Raw genomic sequence first — 21,460 nt, 5'->3', positions numbered from 1 at the left:
AATGATGGACATGCCTTTCCAGTTTCAAAACGTTTGTTCCAAAATAACTGACAAGGACACAACAACAAAATATTTCACAAAAAACTGCTAAAACTATGCTCAGTTAGCATTAATAGTATACACAACTAGGGAAGTGTACTGGCGAGAATATTGGGATATGCTACATATCACAGTACATGATACAATGCATGATATTAAGATACTGTAGGAACAACTGTATATTAGGTTTATTTTAAATAATTGAAAAAAACCAAGGAGGATATATATTTGTATTTCGCAAGAGAAGACATACAAGTGAAATCAAGTGAACATTTGCATTTTAATTGTTCTTAAAAAAAAGAATACAGTGCTGTTAAACATCAATATGGTATTGTGAAAAAAGTGCAATTTTTATGTGTATCAATATTTTTCATAAACACCTATACTTAACTATGAAGCCTTCTCCAATAAATAACCAGAAAACACCAGGACCCCTGGATCTTGTCTGATGAGTCATCACTTTTTTTTTTTACCACATTGCTCACCCCCCAGAAGAGTACACCTACCCTTAGGACCAAACATGAGTGAAGGCACAACACTGACATCATCTCACAGATCCTTCACTCCATGTTCTGAGTCTGATGGATCATCTATACAAACAAGTGATGCGATCCGGTCCCTTTAACCAACATGTTTATATTGAATTTAAAAGGAAATATATACATATATATATTTCTTATTATTCTTTTTTTTTTCTTATTGTTTATTTTTTTATTTTTTAATAAAAATTTAAATATCATACCATGTCAATTTTTTTTTTTTTATAGATTTTGATTTCTTTATTTAATTATTTAAAATAAAAAACAAATTCAACATTTCAATTTACAAATTATTAAATAAAAGTATTCAATTAAAACAAACGCAACCTATCACTATAGAAAGGATTGAATAATAAAAAAAATTAAATAACCCATAATAAAACTACAAAATTTAAATTAAAAAAAAGTTTGATAAGGACCCACTTTTAAAATTCTGCGAGTTCTTCCCGACTCATCAGCAACACATTGTACCCAACCGTGCACTGGGTTGAACAAACTGAAAGTCAAAGCGTCTCCTACTGAAGGAGCTCTAATGACAGCAGGACTAACTATTAAGTACAGGACGATATCCAGAGCAAATGTGATCACAGGAGCAACGAGCCGCGAAGCAGTGGAGCAAGTGATGAAGTGCCAAACCTCTAACACCACATCTCACAGATCACCGGAGACTCTTTGGTGAGACACGTTGGAATTAACGGGGCCTTAAAGCCGTCCCGCCATCAATGATCCGATGGATGTTCTGCACGATGGACAGTAGGTGAACTGTTGAACGAGAGATTAGTGAACAAATCAGTCGTCCTCAGCGATCTGTTCTGGAGTATTCCAGGGTTTATCCGAGTGCTCAGCCACCTCCCGAGTCTGATTCCTATACGTGAGCACCTGAGATTAAGGCGTGACCCCACGAGGAGACACAGAAGCAACACAAACATGCAACAGGCTCTTTCTCCGGTTTATATATATATTTTAAACCAAAGAATATGTCATTTATTTAATTAGATGTATTTGTAAATACTTTATTTACCATTTCAGAAGTGAATTACACTTTTAATAGGATATGTGAATCGTACAAGCGACAAGTTATGCTCTTACAACCATACCACCTGTGACGCAATGTGTAGAGAAAAATTGCCGTCTAAACCTTTTCCCAAATTATGAAATACACTCACTAATTTTTTCCCTTGAACATTTGGAGGAATATTGACAGTCAACTGACCACCAAAGTAAAGATGTTGGCATGAAGGGTAACATGCAATCATATTGTTACACATGATTTTTTGGTACTGGTGTGTATATATATATATATATATATACTAACATAAAGTAGTCGTCAGGTGAAAATGAAGAATAGTCTCATACATATTAAAACCCCCCTTAAACTGCAACGGCTGTTTAAAATAAACCGCGGTGACTAAATTAAGCGGGCGAGCATCTCTTGGCCCGACACGTTGAAGGTATGATGCTTTAAAAAGTAGCGCTAACTCGGATTAGCTTTCTATTTTAACACCTGACAGTAATCCTGCCCTCACACCGAGCATGCTAAGCCAGAGCTAGCCACGGAGAAAGGCCGTGGAGCTGTTGGCAGACGGCGTTTTTTTTTTTTGTTCGTCTGCGCCATCCCAACGGTTACCCAACGAGCCGGTCCTGGACAGATCCAGTTCATGACGGGGCAACACAGGAGTAGAGTGGGGGGGGGGGGGGTGCCGTGAGCAAGTAAATCTCCGAGGCTTGGACTTGAAGTGGAGTTACAGAGGGTAGATAGAAATGTACGAGTCATCCTTCAGCTCCATGACGGGATTATGAACACGAGAGCCGGTGCTGTTATGCTCATTCTAAATAATCCACAGGATTATTCTTCAATAGATTACATTTTTTTTTAACAAAATACATTATTTTAAAGGAAAGTTTATAAGAAGCTTTATCCCTTTTAGTTTCGGGCATCCAGGTCACCTTGACCCTGAGATAACAAATGTGTTTGTGGTATCCCTTGTGTCGTCTCTGGGTCAAGATGAACGACCTCCACCTCTGCATATGCATTTATGGAAGACAGGGAGGTCGATCACCTTGACCCAGAGACAACACAAGGGATACCACAAACACATTTGTTTTTACACTGTCATTTACTTTTAATAAGGTTATAGGAAATATCAAAAAGTTTGATAAATTAAGAAATTTAAATATAATCAATAAAGCGTCTCCATCTTTCACTTACAGATTAAATTTAAATGACGTCCAGGTGCTGTTTGAGTATCAGTATTCACGGCTTTGATAGCTTGTTCTTCTTCAAATATATTTGAACAGACATAGCCAAGAAACATCATGTGCTTGAACTTGATATGAAACCTAACTTCAAAGTATCAGCCGGGGGGGGTGTGGACAGGGTTGCTATGGTAACAACAACAGAAGTGATCAACATAATTTGTTTTATTTTAACACAGGCTGAGAGTGACTTAACAGTCATTAGTAAAATAATAAAGTGTATCTATCGATCTATAGTATTGCAATATAGTACATTGTTGCCTCTGTATCGTGATACGTATCGCCAGATTCTGTTCAATACACACCTCTGAAGTTAATTCCATTAGTCCTCAGAATTTATTTTTCCAACTCTACTGTTACAATAGTAGAACTTATTAGGGGTTCAATCTACTTAAAATCTCGTTACACAGTACATATGATTTTCAATGTGATCATAGAAAAACAGTGGCCCACCGAGTCTGTGCCATTAAAAAAAACATTTTCTTTTGATCCCCTGTGAACCAACTCAGTCAATGTTGCATTAACACCATGGGAGGTCAAATAATTCTCTGGCTGGACACAATCCAAACCCATTTTGAACATTTTGATGGACAAACACATTCATGCAATCAATTGCATTCATTCCATGCATTGGTGACAGAAAGTAAGGTGCGAGAAAACCTCCCACAGTATTTCTAAAACATACTGAAAGTGCCTACTGAGGGAATGAGCGAGAGAAGTTGATTTAAGAAACTCTTGAGATGCTACGACAACACAAACCTACACATGACTCACATCAGCTCCGAGTGTGTATCATGGGCTTGAATTAAAGCACCAGTCTATGTACTAGGGATTCTAAAGTATTGTTAAAAAGCATTTCATTTTTGACATTTCTTCCATCTGTCGTCAACATTCTTTCACCTTTAACTTACATTTTCACCGTTTACTTAGAATTCCAAAATGAACTTTCTTTAATAACTTAAAAAATGCTCAAATTATATTTTCTGCAGTAAAATTACTTTCCGAGTTATTTTCAACCGATACTTGACTTATTTGGCAATTTAATTCCTTAATTAGTTCCCTTTTTTGGTAGTTATTGTGTGGCAATTAATTTTTTCTTTCAGTTATCAGTTTTTTAAATAATCATTCATTGAATTGAATAATTTAAACTTATTGTTTTCCCTTTCGCAAATGTTTTTTGTTCTGTGTTTAACCTTTCTTTTTTATGTTGACTTTTGTTTATTACTACATTATTTTGTGGGATGCAACTTTTAAAACATTTTTTTTTCTTTTTTGATATAAACAATCCATATATGTTGGGGTCCCTTTCTTTCGACGTCCGATCTTTTTTATAAGGTTTTGTTGCGTTTTTTTGTTGTTGTTTTTTGACAAATGTAAATTTGTTTCTATCTATAATGCAGTAGTTTGTGGTCATAAATTCTTTTTTCTATGATTGCAAGTCAACCAACTACAATGAAGATGACGGAGTGGAATACAGGAAACAACTCAAATCAAGAGGTTCTAATCTTGAGATATTTAATCTGGGAAAATGTGAATGTGGTAGAGAAGGCTGGAGTTACCACCCACAAGTGGATCAACCCACCTCACCCAGACGACTGTAGGAGACATCAGATCAGATCCAAAAATGTGTGGCCTCTCAAGATTTTGAACGACGTAAACATCTCTCATCATCAACTTCTCCACTATGACTCAGGTGGAAAAAAAAAAGAATCCTTGTTGCCAGATTATTGACAGGTGATTGACAGGCAGCGGGCCACACACCCATGCAGACATGTCATGGACAACAAATCCTGCAAGTGCAGTGATGTGTGTGTCGCTCATGTTTAAGCATACAAAGAGATTTTACACGAGTGAGCCAGCTGGGCACATAAGCCCTGCCGCACAATAACTCGGAATAATCCTTTACCATGGAAGTGGGAAAAAGGGGGTGGGGGGGGTGCGTCATACACACTCTTCAACACACACTTCAACAAGCCTCGCCATTAAACGAGACGTCCAAAGGTCCGAGTCCTCCCCCAGAAAGATGCAGTGACAGTGGCAATAGCCGGTGACATTTTCCCCATCATTCAAGGGCAGATAATCCTGCATCACAGCAGAGAAACATGTCTTACCTTCCATCATGGTTGCAGATTTGCATTCCTCTATCTCCAAGGAGCCTGGAATCAAAGATGTGGGGGGAGAAGAGAGGAAGCCGCCGTTAGCTCGGTGTTAACAGTAGGATTGATGAGTAGTAGCCGTGTGCGGCTAACGCCCTGGCTAGCTGTGACGCCCTCCCCAGACGTCGCCTGTCAAGCGGTCAGAAGAGAGGGTGAGATAGAGAGATCCAAACACAGGAGGAGGGGAGGGGTTGTGGCCTAGCTGGCGGCTCGCACTGAAGGAATATAGTCCATGGATGCTGCTGCTGCTGCTGCTGTGACTGCAGCTCTAACTGGAGGATGCTGGAGGAGGAAATAAATAAATAAAGGCTGAGCGGGAGAGAGATAGAGAGGCAGAAAGGGAGGGAGGGAGGACTGGTGTGTGTGCATGTGTGTTTAGAAGGGGGTGGAGGCATGTTCGCTCGCGTCACGGCATGCCTCGGCCAATCGGTGCCGGCCTGTGTGCAGTCACATGGCCTGCAGGCCGAGGCTCCTGACATGGCTGCACACAACAACACAAACAGTGGCACAGTACCTGGGAGAGTGCGGCGCCTCGGCTGCTGCTCCACCGAGATGGACTCGCTCTCAGAGAAACATCCTTATCCTCACATCCACACGCTTGTCCACAACACACACACACGAACACACACACACTCTGTATCAGCTGCTCGCTTTAGCTCCTCCTCCCTCCCTTCATGTCTCCTCCCTCCTTCCCCCTGTCGTCTATTTCTGCTGCCGTGATTCCCAAGATTGATCCGTGTGACGTCACAGCAGCCACTGTGACCGGAGCGAGACGAACCCCAGACCCCTGAGAGGAGGAGACCATCAATGAGGACGAGTGACTGAAGGAAGAAGGGCAGGAAAAAACATGGAGAAATGATTACAGTTACAGTTATTACAATAACATCACTTCGATGTATGAAAGAATATTATTTAGTTCTCATAATTAAATGAATAATTATTATTTTTTTAAAGAACTGATGCTGCAATTAAATGTTTGAAATAAAAAACCTAAATATAAACAGACAGAATATTTAATATAATTTGATAAAATGATCATGTCATTTATTTATTAGATTTTTATGTTAATTATGTAATTTTATTTCAGGGGATTTTTAATTAATTATTGAACTTGTGATGTTGGATTTTCTAAATGTATTATTTATAAAAGTTTTGTCAAAGTCATATTTATCGAATTTTAATTCACTTTTTATTTCCATCATGGTATTGTATTTCTCTTCGGTGTCATTACACAGCACATAAAAATACATGACACAATATATCTGATGGCGTAAATGTAATATTTGATGTAGACTAATTTGTCAACTTTTTAATAGAAATTCTTAAGAATAAAACAATCGACTAAAAACATAATTGAAATCACTTAACTTGACCATTTACTCAATAGCTTTCTCCTACAACTTCGAATTTTAAGTGGATATATAGATATCCTTTAACAAAATATAAATATTGAAAATGAATTTTACAAATAACAGAGTAAAATAAATTCAACTCATTCCTTGCCTTCCATTTGTAATAGAAATGTTAAGGTTTTGTTTTTTTTAGCAAAAATGTTAAAATATAATAATAATTTTAAATAGCAAAAATGTTTAATCGGTTTTGTGACAACGGACACTTACCTTTTCAGTTTTTTTTTTAGAATTTAAGTCATGGATTATTTGCTACGCATTTTATCATTTACAATCAAACCACAATATATGTTTATATTTGTAAACAGTTATCATTTTTTGTTCAAGTAATTGTACTCATAATTGTAATCATTTGTCACACAGCATTTTTTTCTCTGGATTTGTTTACAGACTCTGGTTTGCTTTTTTGTGTGATGAAGCGAGTTTGCTGAGCCTTGACCACCATTAAACCTCCTTCCATCTCCCCGACGTCATTTGTATTCCATGTGATGATCGGTAATTCTCTCACACTCTATTATTAGTCACTTCATTCCACCCACTTTCCCCCAATGCACCCCATTGTATCTGTTCCCATGTGCTGCCACTCCTCCCTCTTTCTACCCTGAAAAGCACAGCAGATGCTACAGAGCACAAACCCCCCTCTTGTAAAACCAGTTACCAGCGTGGACCCCATGGTGCACCCTTTTTCTTCCCCTCATTTTATTTACATTCCGCAACTTAAACATCTCATTCCGCCTTCTTTTATTTCAGCACGATATATAGTCTTCTTCAGCCGCCTCTACTTTGCTGCCATCTAGTGGTTTCTTTTTTATTTTGTAATGATAGGTGTATTTTTTTCTGATTCTAAATTCTCATCTAGTACAATTCTCTGGATATAGTTTATGTTCTTCATTACGTAGTTTTATCTAAGGGATAAGAGGGTAAAACATATTTGTGACTCTAAACCTTTTGTCAGTTGACTCCACTGTGTTTGAGGATCAACATAGATAATTGGAAAAATAAATTAGTTAAAATAGTACAGATATTATTTACTTGTACAAAAAAACAACAGTTTAATAATTTACTATTCGTAATACATTTGAACAATAACTTTTTTATTGCATAATTTTAACATTCTGGGGCCTGCAAGAGCTTTAATTACATACTTGGTTCATAATGATAATAATAATAATTTAAATAATAATTTAATTTGAACCAACAATGTTTATTTTGACCCAGGAGTGGCTCATTTATAAAAGCAGGAATTATACGTGTAAAACATTGAAAACTTCATATGATGGAGTGGATGTACGGAGGTCGTTCACCTTGACCCAGAGACAACACAATGGATACCACAAACAGCTTTACAGACAACAAGGGTTAAGTCTTTGACCTGAAAAGCGTCTGTAATAAACCACAGATAAATAACAGCCTCTCTAAATAATCCTACTGTAGCGGACTGTGTTCTAAAACTAACTGAATGTACAGTCGCTTCTGTGCTATAAATTTGGGGTTGTCATAGTAACGGGGTAGGTATTTTCAGGCGAGACATTCCTAGATGTTTTGTATTGAGTACATACTGTATGCACTTGTGATGCTACCCTGAAACTATATTCCTATATGAATAACATAGGGCTGATCCTATTGAAGAAGTGGCAATTTTACGAGAAAGAGAATGAAACCCCTCGTAGACACTCAAATATTTTTCTAAAAATAAATGTTAAATTGATTTCATTGTGAGAAAATATCAATATAAAATGTTCTTTTTTTTTACCATAGACCATTGAATTGATTGGAAAATGTTGTTTGGAATCATATTTTTATCAAAGTTTATAGATCACGAAAGTGTGTTTAAATAAATACGTTATTTTTTATATACAATTAAAATTAATTTAATTTTTTTTATTTGTGTTGCACTTAAACTTCAGGCCGCTAGATGGCAGCAGTCATTATGTCCTCAGCAGCTAGTTACAAATTAAATCCCAACAGAAACTGAGGACGAGAGGAGACAGAGGACTCCAGCAGCTTTTAATGGCGATTTTTAAACTTTGTTTCAAACCAAATGAAAGCATTTATGACTTCAAGAGTTAGAGTCGCCTGTGATGGATCAGCAACAGAACACGATGCAGGGTGATAGAAGTTAGTAAAAAGACCAGTAGATGGCGTTTGAAGGTGACACAATAACAAACGAGGACAGTGATGTAGCACGATGAAGGTGAGGAACGTACCTGCAATGATGCGAAACCAGCTGGCGCACAGCTCCTCGGCCATCTACACCTCCCTCTGCGGACGCTCCATCCCAGGTGAAGGTGAAGAGGAAATGAAAAGGTTGAAGACAGTCTGTAGACAATGAAGGGGAAGAGGTGAAATACTGTGAGCTGCTTCTTGTGACTGCGAGTGCTGCTGTCCAGACTGATGTCATAGAACGTAATCATGTGTCAGAGAATAAGCTGAGGTCACACCTAATAGTATGATGTAAAGTAGTAAGTGAGTCATTTATATTTGTAAAGTGCCTTTTTCACAGACCAGGGTCACAAAGCGCTTAGACATCAGAACAATAAACAGTTCAAATACATACATATCTTTAAAAAAATGTAAAAGGTCAAGACAACCTAATAACAAACATAGCATCCCCAACATGATAAAGAAAAGCCCTGCACAAATAAATAGGTCTTAAGATGTTAAGATGTAGAAGAAAAATGAATATGTTGTATTAAGTATAACTATGTCATCACATAGTTGTGGTTTGATACAATTTTATTGGGCAACTTGAATTATTTGATTCATAAAAACTATTTTTTTTTGTTGCTTTAAATGATAACTTTTGAAGTTATTTTTAATCCGTTTTCAAAAGTACTGTGTGAGTGACATGTTTCTATGACTAGTATATTCCATAATCTGTGTTATATTAAAGCATTTTTGTTGTTGACATGTTACGTTAGCTTGATATTATTCGATAAAACTTAAATTATCCACAAAATAATATTAGTTCGTGTATAACAGTTATTTACAGGTAACATGGCGCCATCTACAGTTCATCCAGTGACACTACACCTCGACAACTGTAATTAAGTAGTACATTATTTGAGATCCACACACAAGAAAACTAAGCAAATCCATGTTTGGTAGATTATTTCATTGTTATAAAATTGCTTCCTGGAAATAAATCTCATATTGTTGGAAAGCCTGTTTAGTGCCTTTCATACCACGTGCCTTGGGATACCAGAAGCTTAAAACGATACAAGATTCATATATATAAGAAATCTTTACAACAAATAAATAATCAACAAAACACAAATTTCTTTTTCAATATTGTGTTGTGTTTATTTCAGCCTTTCACTGGGAATATATAAAGGAGATATATTCATTGCTTTATTTTATATATTTAAGCAATAAAAACATGCATTTATAAACATATGTTTACAAATATATGTTGTGTTACTTTAAGTGTCTATTAAATGGATCTTTGACCTCTATTGATCACTGGACAAACTACTGTCCATCATGGATGATGACAGTCATCCTCTGAACACTGTCATCAGAGAGCAGAGAAGCAGATGGAGCAAGAATGCTCCTCCCATGATGCAACACTAATAGACTCAGGGACTCATTCATTCCTCGTGCTATTAGACAGTTTATGAGTTTGGGGGCAGGAGTGAAAAGATGATATTCCATGTTAATCTTTGTATCCGTTTCTTTGATCTATGTTCTTTATCTTTAGTATGTATTGTACTCATCAGTATGTGTACAAAACTCTCTTTTAAAACGCTTTATTTTCTCATGATGAAATCTTGTTTACTATAACAACAACCATTCAGCTGTGATTGGTCAAACATCAAGGTTTGTCACCGCAGGTCATCAATCCCAGAAGTCTTTCTCTGAAGTTTATCTCAGAAGCAAACTAAAATTGGAGGGTGGAGGCTAAATGATGGATATGATGGAAGGTGAGTAAGATAAGTGAAGGACTGATTGCTAGTTATTTTGTCTTACTTCCTGCAACAACAAAAAAAGCTGCAGGTAACAGTGGAACGTTATTAATAGCTCTCTACCGATAGGGGGCAGCCTTGCACTGATCTACACAAAACCCTGTCCTTCAGCGTCTGCTCTCTGATCCAAAGTTCAACCAGGTCAACAACTCTGTCAGTACACATGGATAAAATGACTGAATTCAGCAACAAATCCAGTCAACTGCTAAAGAGCCAGTGGGAGAAGATTATCAGCCCTCCCCACTACTGAGTTTTATCTATCTATCTATCTATCTATCTATCTATCCTTGCCATTTATCAAGCATGTTCCAGATCCATCACCGGTGTACTGCTACCCTGCTGGTGCAGGAGAAACAGATGGTTCCTGATCGATGCTCCACACTGCATCATGTCTTACGCAACCTTTCAATTAAAAATTAATGTAATTAAATTATTCAATAAAAACAATAGAAACCTTTAGATAAAGAATCGAATCATTTGAAACATAATGCATTTCATAGAAATTCATTTAATTTAATTCAAAACAAGCTTCAACATTTAACATTTTAATTCAGCTTTTCAATATCACCGATTTACGTCAACAATCGTTTCTCCAGGTTCATATCCGTGAAGAAATTAGAAAACCATTTTAGGTTTTATTAACCTGCTTCAAAATAAAAAGTGGATGGAAATTAAAATGACACCTCAGTGCTTTTCCTACTCAATGCTCCATGTTAGGTCACCAGACGTCCACTTCCTGAGAGTCATGCCGCTACAGTCACGTCTCTTCTGTAGCGTTTCCTGTCCAGTTTGCAGCCCTGATGAACGACGCTGATTACGCTGCAGCCACCCACCAATTAGGCAGCAGCCAGTGGACCACAACAACATTCCGCCCCATGGAAGGGAAGAGCATGGAGGGCGATGAGGTGTAGCCGGTGGCACGGTGCCACGGTGGATGCCTACGTGCCATCCAGCCACTTGTGATGCTCTCATCTGTGAGTGCTGCCCGCCAGACACGCCGGGTAATTGTCCCACTTAACTGCCCTGCCCAAAGGCAGCCAGACGACTCAAATCAAACAACACAATTTCTCGTAATTAGCATGATTCAGACGGAGGTGGGTTTGTTTAGTCTGTCGCTAAATTCGGCTTCATTTTTCTAATGGTTATCAAAAGGAACACATCACTTTCATTCAGACTCAAGATGAACCAGCGAAGGAGCATCAAGTGCTGATCAGATTATCTACTGCGATTAACTCTTAAAAACATTAACAGGCTTTCACTTTCAATAATCATTGTACTGCAATTTAAATAGTATATGCTACTTTATTAGCTAACAGAATTTAGCTCATATCCTATTGTTATAACCATTTTGCTTTTCTTAATGTACATTTTTTAAGTGGATTCAAGTTTCATTGATTCAAGAACCTTGAGGCTACCTGTGTAACGAAAAAAAAATGCAATTAAATATCTCAATATTTTCATTTTACGATGACATAATCGGTATGAAACGGCACTGAATTAAATGTTATTATTATTTATTTATCAATTCATTTGTGTGCTTTCCATTTTTCTTTTTCATTGAATCATCTATTTGTTATGGTTTATATTTCATTAAAGTGCGTAGGTAACATTATTATTATTTAAATTTAATTTATAATTAACATTCATATATTTACAGCATTTGTTCGTTTTTTTGTTGCAATTAAACTGGCCGCTAGATGGCCGCAGTCATTACACCATCCGCAACTGAAGAAACAATGAAGTCCCACAACATCCCTTTGTCGACTGAGGACGAGAGGATACAATCGACTCCAGCAGTTACAACTTCGTCAAGAGCACCACCAGAGTCAAGTACTCGAACAATACTACAAATATATTTGTTCCTACAGTATGCCAAAATATCGTATTGTAACATTGATACATGATATTGATACAAATTTGTATACATACCGTATGGCCAGATCCTTGCTAATACACATTCCTACTGATTACTGAATGTCTCAAAACTGCTATTTAAATACTATTATTATTATTACCCGCTGTAGGGCACATGGACGCCATTATTGAGGTGATGACAATGCTTCTCCGACATAGCTTCAAATAGACAACTTTTCAGTGAATACGACTATTTATGAAACACAAATGTAGGTCACAGTAGAAGAAAAGTGGGTTTGTGTTCATGTATTTTCAAAAATAAACATGTCTCACCAAGACACAGTTTAGCTTTGTCCTTTATGAACAACTGAGTCAGGTGGGCTACCAGATGGTTCGCTCCAAGTAAATTGATGTTAACTTTCTGACCTATAGAGACGTCAAAGTATTTAGGACAAGAAACAAATTATGGAGGTCTCTAACTATACTGAGACCCATGATTATAGTAAAAAAAAAAAAGAATAAAATGATTTAGATAAATCGAGCCTTCAAATCGGCCTGCAACTTACACGGTTATATATTTGTTGTGATCAACTTTGATTCCCCTGGATATGGTATAGTCAGACATCTCTGTAGTCCTTGTTGACCTTTTTTTCAGCCAAATTGCAAACAAATTGCAAAAGCAAATGTCCCGCTGGAGATACTAAAGATAAAGAGCTGAAGCTTTAAAATAAATTTCTGAAAAGTGGTTGATGCTACGTAGACAGAAAGCATGACCTCATCCTCCAGATACTGAGCCTCTGATGGTGGCAGCGATGGAGGAGCACGGCCCTTGATTGGCAGCTCCAGAGGGCTCCAGGCTAAATAAACACAGCCCATACTTGTCATTTAATCAGCTCCATCTACAAGCACTTGAAATGAGGCTGCTCCTCCGAGTCTTTGGACACCGGTGGATGACAGAATGGAGCCAGATGAGATCACTGCTGGGAGATTTTCTTTTTTTAAATGACCTTTTTTTTTAATGACAGAACATATGAGCATCTTCCTTACTTATTAAATGTTGTTGCTACCACAGTACTATGATCCAAGTATAAATGAAAAATAGAAAAACTCTGTTAGTTACGCATTAGCGTCCACTAGGCCTCAATAGGCCAGAATCTTCTTAAAACATGTGTACTTTTGTTTTATTCTGACAGTAACCAACAAATATATAATCTCATTTATGTTACTCAGGATGGTTCCACTTGCAATATAACCTTGGGGAATGTTGTCACTTTTACATTTTTATTCAAATGCTGTTGTTTTTTAAAGCATCCAATTGTTTGCTTGAATAATTTTACAATTTATTACAATCATTTCTGAATAGTTTTTCCTTTTTCAAAAACATGTATTAAAATACATGTTCTTTTTTCATTATGTCGCATGGTTGGCTGAAAGGAAGATCTAGAAGCTCAATATTCTTTTGGTATCGTCTGCTGCATTGTTACACCAACATTTTATATTGAATTTAAAAGAGTATCAATTAGATTAGATATACTTTATTAATCCCTCTGGAGATCTCCTTTGGGAAATTGGGTTTATAGTACACAGCGGACCATACAAGGTACAGCAAGTTTCATAAAAGCCAGAACAAGAACAAGGAAAAAAGTGCAAAGAGATAACAAAGTGCAAATATAAAGTGTAAATATCAAAAGAAATTAAACAAATACCCATTAATCAAATGGCACTGACACACAACTGAAAAAAAGGTCATATTTGCCATTTGGCCACCACCCAGTATCCAACCAGAAACCTCATGTCCATCTCAGACATTTAGAAAAACCTCAGCTAATAAACCATCTCAACTACATTTAAGACCAAATACATTATCATGAATTACTTTGAAAGGGCTTACGTTGCTCTTTAAATGACTAGTGCTACAAGCGCGTCAGTACGTGCGTCATAAAGACATCGTCATGTTGAAAGTCTACACAGAGAGGTTCTAAAAAACCCTTTTGCCACCTCCATAAATTGATTTTTCAAATGAAAGAGTTTCCTTTGGCTCACTCACAGCTCACACTAGTTTTTGGTGGACACCCACGAGGATGTAACAAATATAGGTTATAGGACTGTGTGTGTGCGTGTGCATGCATGTGTGTGTGTGTGTGTGTGTGAGAGAGAGTGTGTTCTCATTATGACATGCTGGTAGGCGCCTGGATGAAGACTCCCAATGACGCATTTGACTGTACTCATAATTCATGAGACTCCTTTAAATAGGACTGTGACCGTTTAAACTTGGCCCTACCTGCGAGTGTTATGTGGTGGAGCCTCATCGGAAGTGACACAGATCTGTTCAGACTCAGAGACATTTATTTCCGATGAAAAATAAAGATCAAATCATTTGATTTGATAATAAAATTAAGTGCAGGTAGATGAAAGAAAGAGAAAATACATAACTTTTCATCATGGATTTCCCATCACGCATCAACTATATCTTGAAGTATGAGATATTTCATAAGGTATTTATTTGTCATACTGCAACTTTTAAAAAACATATATTAGATTAGATAGACTTTATTAATCCCTCTGGAGACCCACTTAGGAAATTAGATTTCCAGTACACAGCAGACCATAGGAGGTACAGCAAGTTTCATAAAGACATTTTTTTTTGAAAATGTTATGTCAAAACATTTACAGGACATGGTAACAGACAAAGCTGATCGAACTTTTAAAATCCTTTTTAGCTACAGCAGTCCATCTGTTAGGGGTTTCATTGGATTGTCTATAGGTTTATTGTGTGATTAACCAGATCAGTCACATCCAGACCTGACCTTGCCTTTCTATATTTCTGAACTCACCCAAAATTATTTAGATCTACGCTTCAGAGAACTTTTTTTTTCTTCTCTCTCCCTTTTTGTAGTTTGTATGACAAGTGGACATAAATCATTATGAATCTATCATCTATGTTGCTGTGTGCTAACTGGAAAAACAGTTTTCCTGAAAGAAACCTCCAGAGGGATCAATAAAGTTTTATCCATCCATCCATCATGGGATCCAGTATCTTTATTTACAATCTATTTTGAAATATATATACTGTACATCTCATTTTGTTGTTACTGTAATGTGTTTAATTAATTTATGTTGTTAGTAATGAAAAACTTAATTTCATCAAAGCCCTTCATATTTTAATTTTCATTCAAAGTCCTCCAAATCGAACAAATTACTGCATATGAAGTAGAGTAATGTGTTCGATTCGTTTTTTTATTCATATGATTTTGATCTTTATTTTGTTTCTGTTGCATATTCACGTTTGTGCATGAACAGCTGATGGAAGATTAGTTTCAAAATAAAGACAGGCTCATGATTCAAGTGCACTGACTCTCTGCCTCGGTGACCCTTCACAGCTCTACACAGGAAATGAAGATCCGAAAACTTCCCAGGCTTAATTCCCAGAATCAAGCCAGAACTCATTTTTCACTCATCATGCAGAAGTTTGGTTAAAACCCTCCCCTTCCTCGCAGACTTTCCCACACATGCAATCGCTAAATACTATACCAGCAGTTATTAAGACATGGTTTAAAGTTAAACTTTGATTCAAAATGATGCATCACACTCTCTAGAATGTTAATAGAAAGTCATCTTTAAAACCACTTACCTCAGGCTGAGGGAATGAATCGCTGGGTCGACGTTCCAAAATCACCCGAGTCCAAAAGCAGTCTGTAAATAACACAAAATACATTTCAAATCTTTCAGGAAAGCGTTTGAAAACTCTGGTCTCTGGTGCACATCAGTGTGTCAACGCTGTTACACAACACGTCTGTTTGGCTGATGAAAGCTTCACAAGATAATTAGTTTGGAGTTGATCCAGGACCTGTGGGGCAGTGTGGCAAGCATGTGCACGGTTGACTCCAGAATTCATTGATGACAGTTAAAAAATATAAATTAAAAGAAAGAAACTATGTTTACTTGTTTAAACTAAACTGCAACGCAAACATCATTCTCTGACCCAGACCTACACAAAGACACTACTACAGTAGTACCCAAATGTACATCTACAGAACCTTAAAGGGACGTATGCTGGTCCATTTAGAGCTTTTGGATCTCAGTTAATTGTGTAATATACACATCTCTAGTTCTGTATGCTCGCACATAAATAAAGATTTCTGCATCATGAAGAAGTTAAGGTTTAAATTAAAAATAATATTTAACATATTTGAATTAACTAGATGTTTAATTATGTTCCCTTTAGGATTGTATTTTTCAAACCCGTTTACAATATGTACCTGGAGAGTAATTTCAGGCTTTAACACAATTTTAAATGTTTTATCAAATTGACTTATTTATTAATAGTTGGTTTGTAGATTGTGTGTCAAGTTAAGAGTGTCGTATGTTAAACGCTTTAAAAAAAAAAGTACTAGAATTCCTGCTTAAAGAGGGGATTGAAATCTCAATTTCATAATTGTAACCAAAATCTGTTGTTATTCAATTTATTTTCTCTTCGTCATCGTGGTCATGATGATCCAAGAGAAATAAGATGAGTCCCATGAGTGTTGGAAACTACACTGACATCACATACTAAAGTGAAATCCCCACGGATTCACTATCATTTACCAGAAGGAATCTGAAATCACTTCCTGGTTAAAATAACTTTTAAAGTAATTTTAACGTCTCGATATGCATTTCATCACTCGTAATGCGATAAAAAAAACAGTTCTAAATTTAAAATAAAGATGAAATTAATTTACCTCTTACCCAACTTAGGCCAAAATCCTACATTGGATAAGTTTACATAAATCGGCGAGCAGGTGCAAGTGACCTTAATCTGGAGCAACAGAGCAGGTAGGATGAACGTGACCTGGAAGTAAAAGACATGAGAGGTCATCGTGAAAATAAAAGTTAAGTGGGGGTTTCTTTGATTTTTTATTTTATTTTGTTTTTTTTATTAATGTATTTATGTTTCACGATTTAAAGAACACATGATTGCGAATCCTATTTTAACAAAATGTTGATAGAGCGAATAGATGATTTACCACTTCCGGCTGTCAAAAATCGTGGAACTTAAGTCTTAAAGTGTAACTTTATTTTTATTTATTTTATTTTTTAATACGTAATGTTTTTTGGAAGCAGGTGTGTGCTTGCTTTAAAACTATATCGGAAATAAATTGTGAAGAATATGCTGGTGACGTCACAGTTATAACGTATAAAACGTTAGTTTCACGGTTAATTTATACAATTAGCTGGATAGTTGTTCTTAATCTCAATGGAGATATTATAAATCAATATCGTCCCTTTATATTTATTTTAAAAAAATAAATAAAAAAATACCCGAGTTTGAATCTGCGCATGTGCATAGATCCTTTGTGGCAAACAGGAGACATTAAAAAAAAGGAACTTCCTCATCTATAGCGTTTCATGTTCATAACTCAAACTTTTGTTAAATTTTTTTTCAATTATTTAATTTGGTGGAATTCAAGATAGTTTGTTTAAGATTTGCACCATGTTAACTTTTACATATGTTTATGAAGATATGGATGTAAATATATATATTCAATCTCTATCTTTTTTCCCCGAATTCCCTGCGCAAATTATTGTATTATTACTTTCATTATTATTATTATTTTGTTCATTTATTTATTTTAATACAATTTTACCCAAATAATCCATGTTTTCAGACTAGTGGAAAAGGGGATATAACCTATATCTCAAGTATATGTATATATAATAGATAGTATAGTATATATCAGTGTATAAGTATATTACATTTGTTCATGAGTGCAGGTGGGAGAGACTCAGAGTAAGGCCACTGGTCATCCTTTTACATGTCTTTTAATTGACCTGGGAAAGTTTTTTGTCCCACCAGAAGCGATGGTGGATATTTATGGGCATATAGAATCATCTTCTGGTGCGGCCCCTGGAGAGCCGATCTTGGATAACCAGAGGAACATTTATGGGTTTTGTTCATGCTCTTTCCTGCTCACATGCTTATGCTAGTGACTGCTTCCCTCCCACACTGATGTGGGTGTCATCTGGTGAGGTTCTCCCTGCGTTCTTCACAAGCTCGAAACATTATTAACCAGGAATTCAAAAGGCTTTGTGGAATTTTTCCTCCTAAAAACGATCAAAAGCACCTGCTGAAAGTAAATAAATGAGAAAAAAAATGTAGTAGAACCTTCAGCTGTCAAACAATAATGTGCTTGAAGACAGTTGTGTAAAGTGTGTCTCCACTGTCTCTGCTGCCGCCTCACATTGTGTGCTCGTGACAAGAGAAACATCCAGGGAACACTTCTCACTGTTCAACTCTGATACTGTTGCCATGGCGACCAGACAGCCAGGTCTCGGTCACCCTTGTGATACAATGTGCAAGAAATGCCTTGTGAAATTCTCTATTCACTGTCTCTGGTGTGGCAGACCGTCCTCTGTTGCCATGGCGACTAACTACAGTACAGGCTTGTTAATGAAAGTATATTTACTATCCATCCATCAATCTATCCATCCATCCATCCATCCATCCATCCATCCATCCATCCATCCATCCATCCATCCATCCATCCATCCATCCATCCATCCATCCATCCATCCATCCATCCATCCATCCATCCATCCATCCATCCATCCATCCATCCATCCATCCATCCATCCATCCATCCATCCATCCATCCATCCATCCATCCATCCATCCATCCATCTATCCATCCATCCATCCGTCGGTCCGTCCGTCCATATGTTTCTTTGAGCACCAAACCATTGACACCCAGCTGGAACCAGTTTTCAGCCAATCAACACGTCTGCAGTTGCTACCTGCTCTTCCTGGTTCCAGTCCGTGGTGTCGTGTTTGCCTCTATGCTGGTGAAGTTGAATTTATTGTTCTTTCTAAATTATTCTTGTATTTACTCCCTGATGCTTTTCTAGTTTCTTTTGTGTGCGATTCAGTTACCACCTCTATTGTTTACTTAAGTGCTGTATGCTTTTATTTTGACAGTTCATTCTTCGTTATTTTGATTTCAGTTTTTTTGTTATTGTCTGAAACATTGGATTTCTTTGATGTGATGAAGGCATCATGAATACGTAAATATCTATCTATCTAATGATCCATTTTTTCACCACATACAGTATATATAGTTGAATCATAGATGTTTTAATTCCAATGATTCAAAAATACATTTTTTCAATTCAATCGTTTTTAATTTAACCTTGTTTTTTAATTATTGGAATTAGAATGTCAGACTCTATGGTGAAAAATACAATTCATTATGAAAATAGTGGATTTTGTTGAATTCAATTAACCCTTGTGTTAACTCAGGGTCAAGGTGACCTGCAGGCCAGAAAACAACATTTCTGTGTCCCAAATCGCTCACTTCTGCACTTAAACATAGTATTTTGAGTACACAAGTGCGTCCCAATGACCACAAAACAACACATAACAATAATAACACAATGAAGCACAACTTAATAACTAGTTTCGATTGGCGAAAAGTGTCAGCCATAGAGTTCCAACCATAGACATATATACATAGACAACCGCATCGACTGCTGCCTCCAACTAGAGCAGTGTGTATACAGGGCGGCCATCTTGGTACAGTGCCACTCGCTCCTACAGTGCATCACGTCTATAGAGGAATGATGTATTTACATAATAAAAGTGATCATAAATTTGTCAAGCTTTTTTCACAGGGTTTGTTTTTCCAAACCTCATACCAGATAGATAGACATTATTATAAAAAATATTTTGAAAATTATGAATTTGATAAATGAAACAAATACGGACCAGTTTGAAAATCGGTCCAGAATTCAGTGGATAATTGTATTTTAAGATTGAGAAGTACCTCCTTCCCTGTAGTTGTTAATGTGCCGCTGCCTCTGATGACACTGTACCAAGATGTCAGCGCTTTATACACATACATCTACAGTCGATGCAGCGTTCTTGTATATATGTTTATGGTTCCAATAGCTGGTTGCGATCAGTGTTAAAAAGTAGTAGAAGAAGAAACTTTTGAGTCATTTCCAGTAAGTGTGTAGTGACAGTGTTTAATTTGAGAAAGTACTACATGTTGAAATCTGCGAAATGGGCAAGTACGTGCACTGTCTTAACATGTTCTGTAAACCAGTGCACTCGGAGAAGATTTGGGACACACACACACACACACACACACACACACACACACACACACACACACACACACACACACACACACACACACACACACACACACACACACACACTTAACATGTATCATCTTGTTCTTTCTCTTTATTTCTTTTTGTTCTTGTTCTTATTTTATTTTATTTATTTTTTATGAAAAATTGCTGTATTTGCTGTGGCTAATTGGAAAAAAACAATTTCTCGAAGGAGACCTCCTGAGGGATCAATAAAGTTCTACCTAACCTACCTAACCTAACCTTAAGTTAAGTAGCGAGATGATGGTTCCTGTATTTCTGGGTCTTCTTCAAAACCTTCATTCATTTGGCAGGTTGACCTCTAAGTCGGGAACCAATGTTCGTGGATATGTGATGAGAAGTACTTCTCAAGGTCGTGGTCTTGGGTGACTATGAAGAGAAAAAAGGCCTGTGTAGATGATGTAACGTATCCTGAGAAACTGTGAAAAAATGTGGATCTTTGTGAAATATTAACTTCTCTTTCTGTCACCGGCGCTTCAGCTCCTCGCACGAGAACCTCTGAGCTCGCGAGTCTCTCGGCGAACACGCCACGGAGGAGACGGAAGGCTGGGAGAGTCCACCTGCCAGACGTCAGGAGTGTTTACGAACAAAAGCGAGCGACTCTTAAACAGCGCGGCGCAGGTTCCAGCCCCGCGGCCCAGGATCCTTGGCCCGGTCGCCCGGTCGCCGTCAACGATCCGCGTCCGAGTGCAGGAAGCGGCGAGAAGCGTGAGCGAGCGACGCCCACGTGTCGGCGCAGGACTCTCACGCAAGCTGCACAATTGCTGCCATGTGCGGCGGCCTGGTGCGAGGCTGCGTGAGAGCAGAGATTTATGCTTTTAGGTTAATATAACCAAGAGGCTCAGTGACACAGCTGTGGGAGGACCGGGGAGAAGGGAAACAGAAACAACTGTGAAATTAGTCACGCAATGGAAAAACAGTCATCCTGGTTCCAGCTCTGCTCTTTTTTTTTCATCCTGCGGTTTTCATGACGAGCGGCCGAGATGATTTCTGTTGTTGCTGCTCCTTTGTATCCACTGAGGTCAAACAGACACACAGGCTTCACTGTGTTATTCATGAAATTGCCTTCGTCACTTTTGTTTGTTGACACG

At 37.3% G+C, this 21,460-nt stretch overlaps 1 protein-coding gene across 1 annotated transcript in view; it reads right to left on the bottom strand.

Moving 5' to 3' along the window:
- Positions 1-16,963, bottom strand: part of sgip1a (SH3GL interacting endocytic adaptor 1a) — a 61,180-nt gene extending 44,217 nt beyond the window's left edge. The window contains exons 1-4 of the mRNA XM_087784949.1: positions 16,940-16,963; positions 15,850-15,911; positions 8,607-8,718; positions 4,946-4,990 (exon numbers count right to left, since the gene is read on the bottom strand). Of these exons, the coding sequence (XP_087641075.1) occupies positions 4,946-4,990; positions 8,607-8,649 (88 nt within the window). The 5' untranslated portion in view covers positions 8,650-8,718; positions 15,850-15,911; positions 16,940-16,963. The remainder of the gene's footprint in view (positions 1-4,945; positions 4,991-8,606; positions 8,719-15,849; positions 15,912-16,939) is intronic.
- Between the last annotated feature and the right edge of the window lie 4,497 nt (positions 16,964-21,460).

This window comes from Callionymus lyra, chromosome 2 (assembly GCF_982586985.1).
Source record: "Callionymus lyra chromosome 2, fCalLyr1.hap1.1, whole genome shotgun sequence".
Classification (NCBI taxonomy): Eukaryota; Metazoa; Chordata; class Actinopteri; order Syngnathiformes; family Callionymidae; genus Callionymus; species Callionymus lyra.
This window is presented reverse-complemented; position numbering and strand designations above follow the sequence as displayed.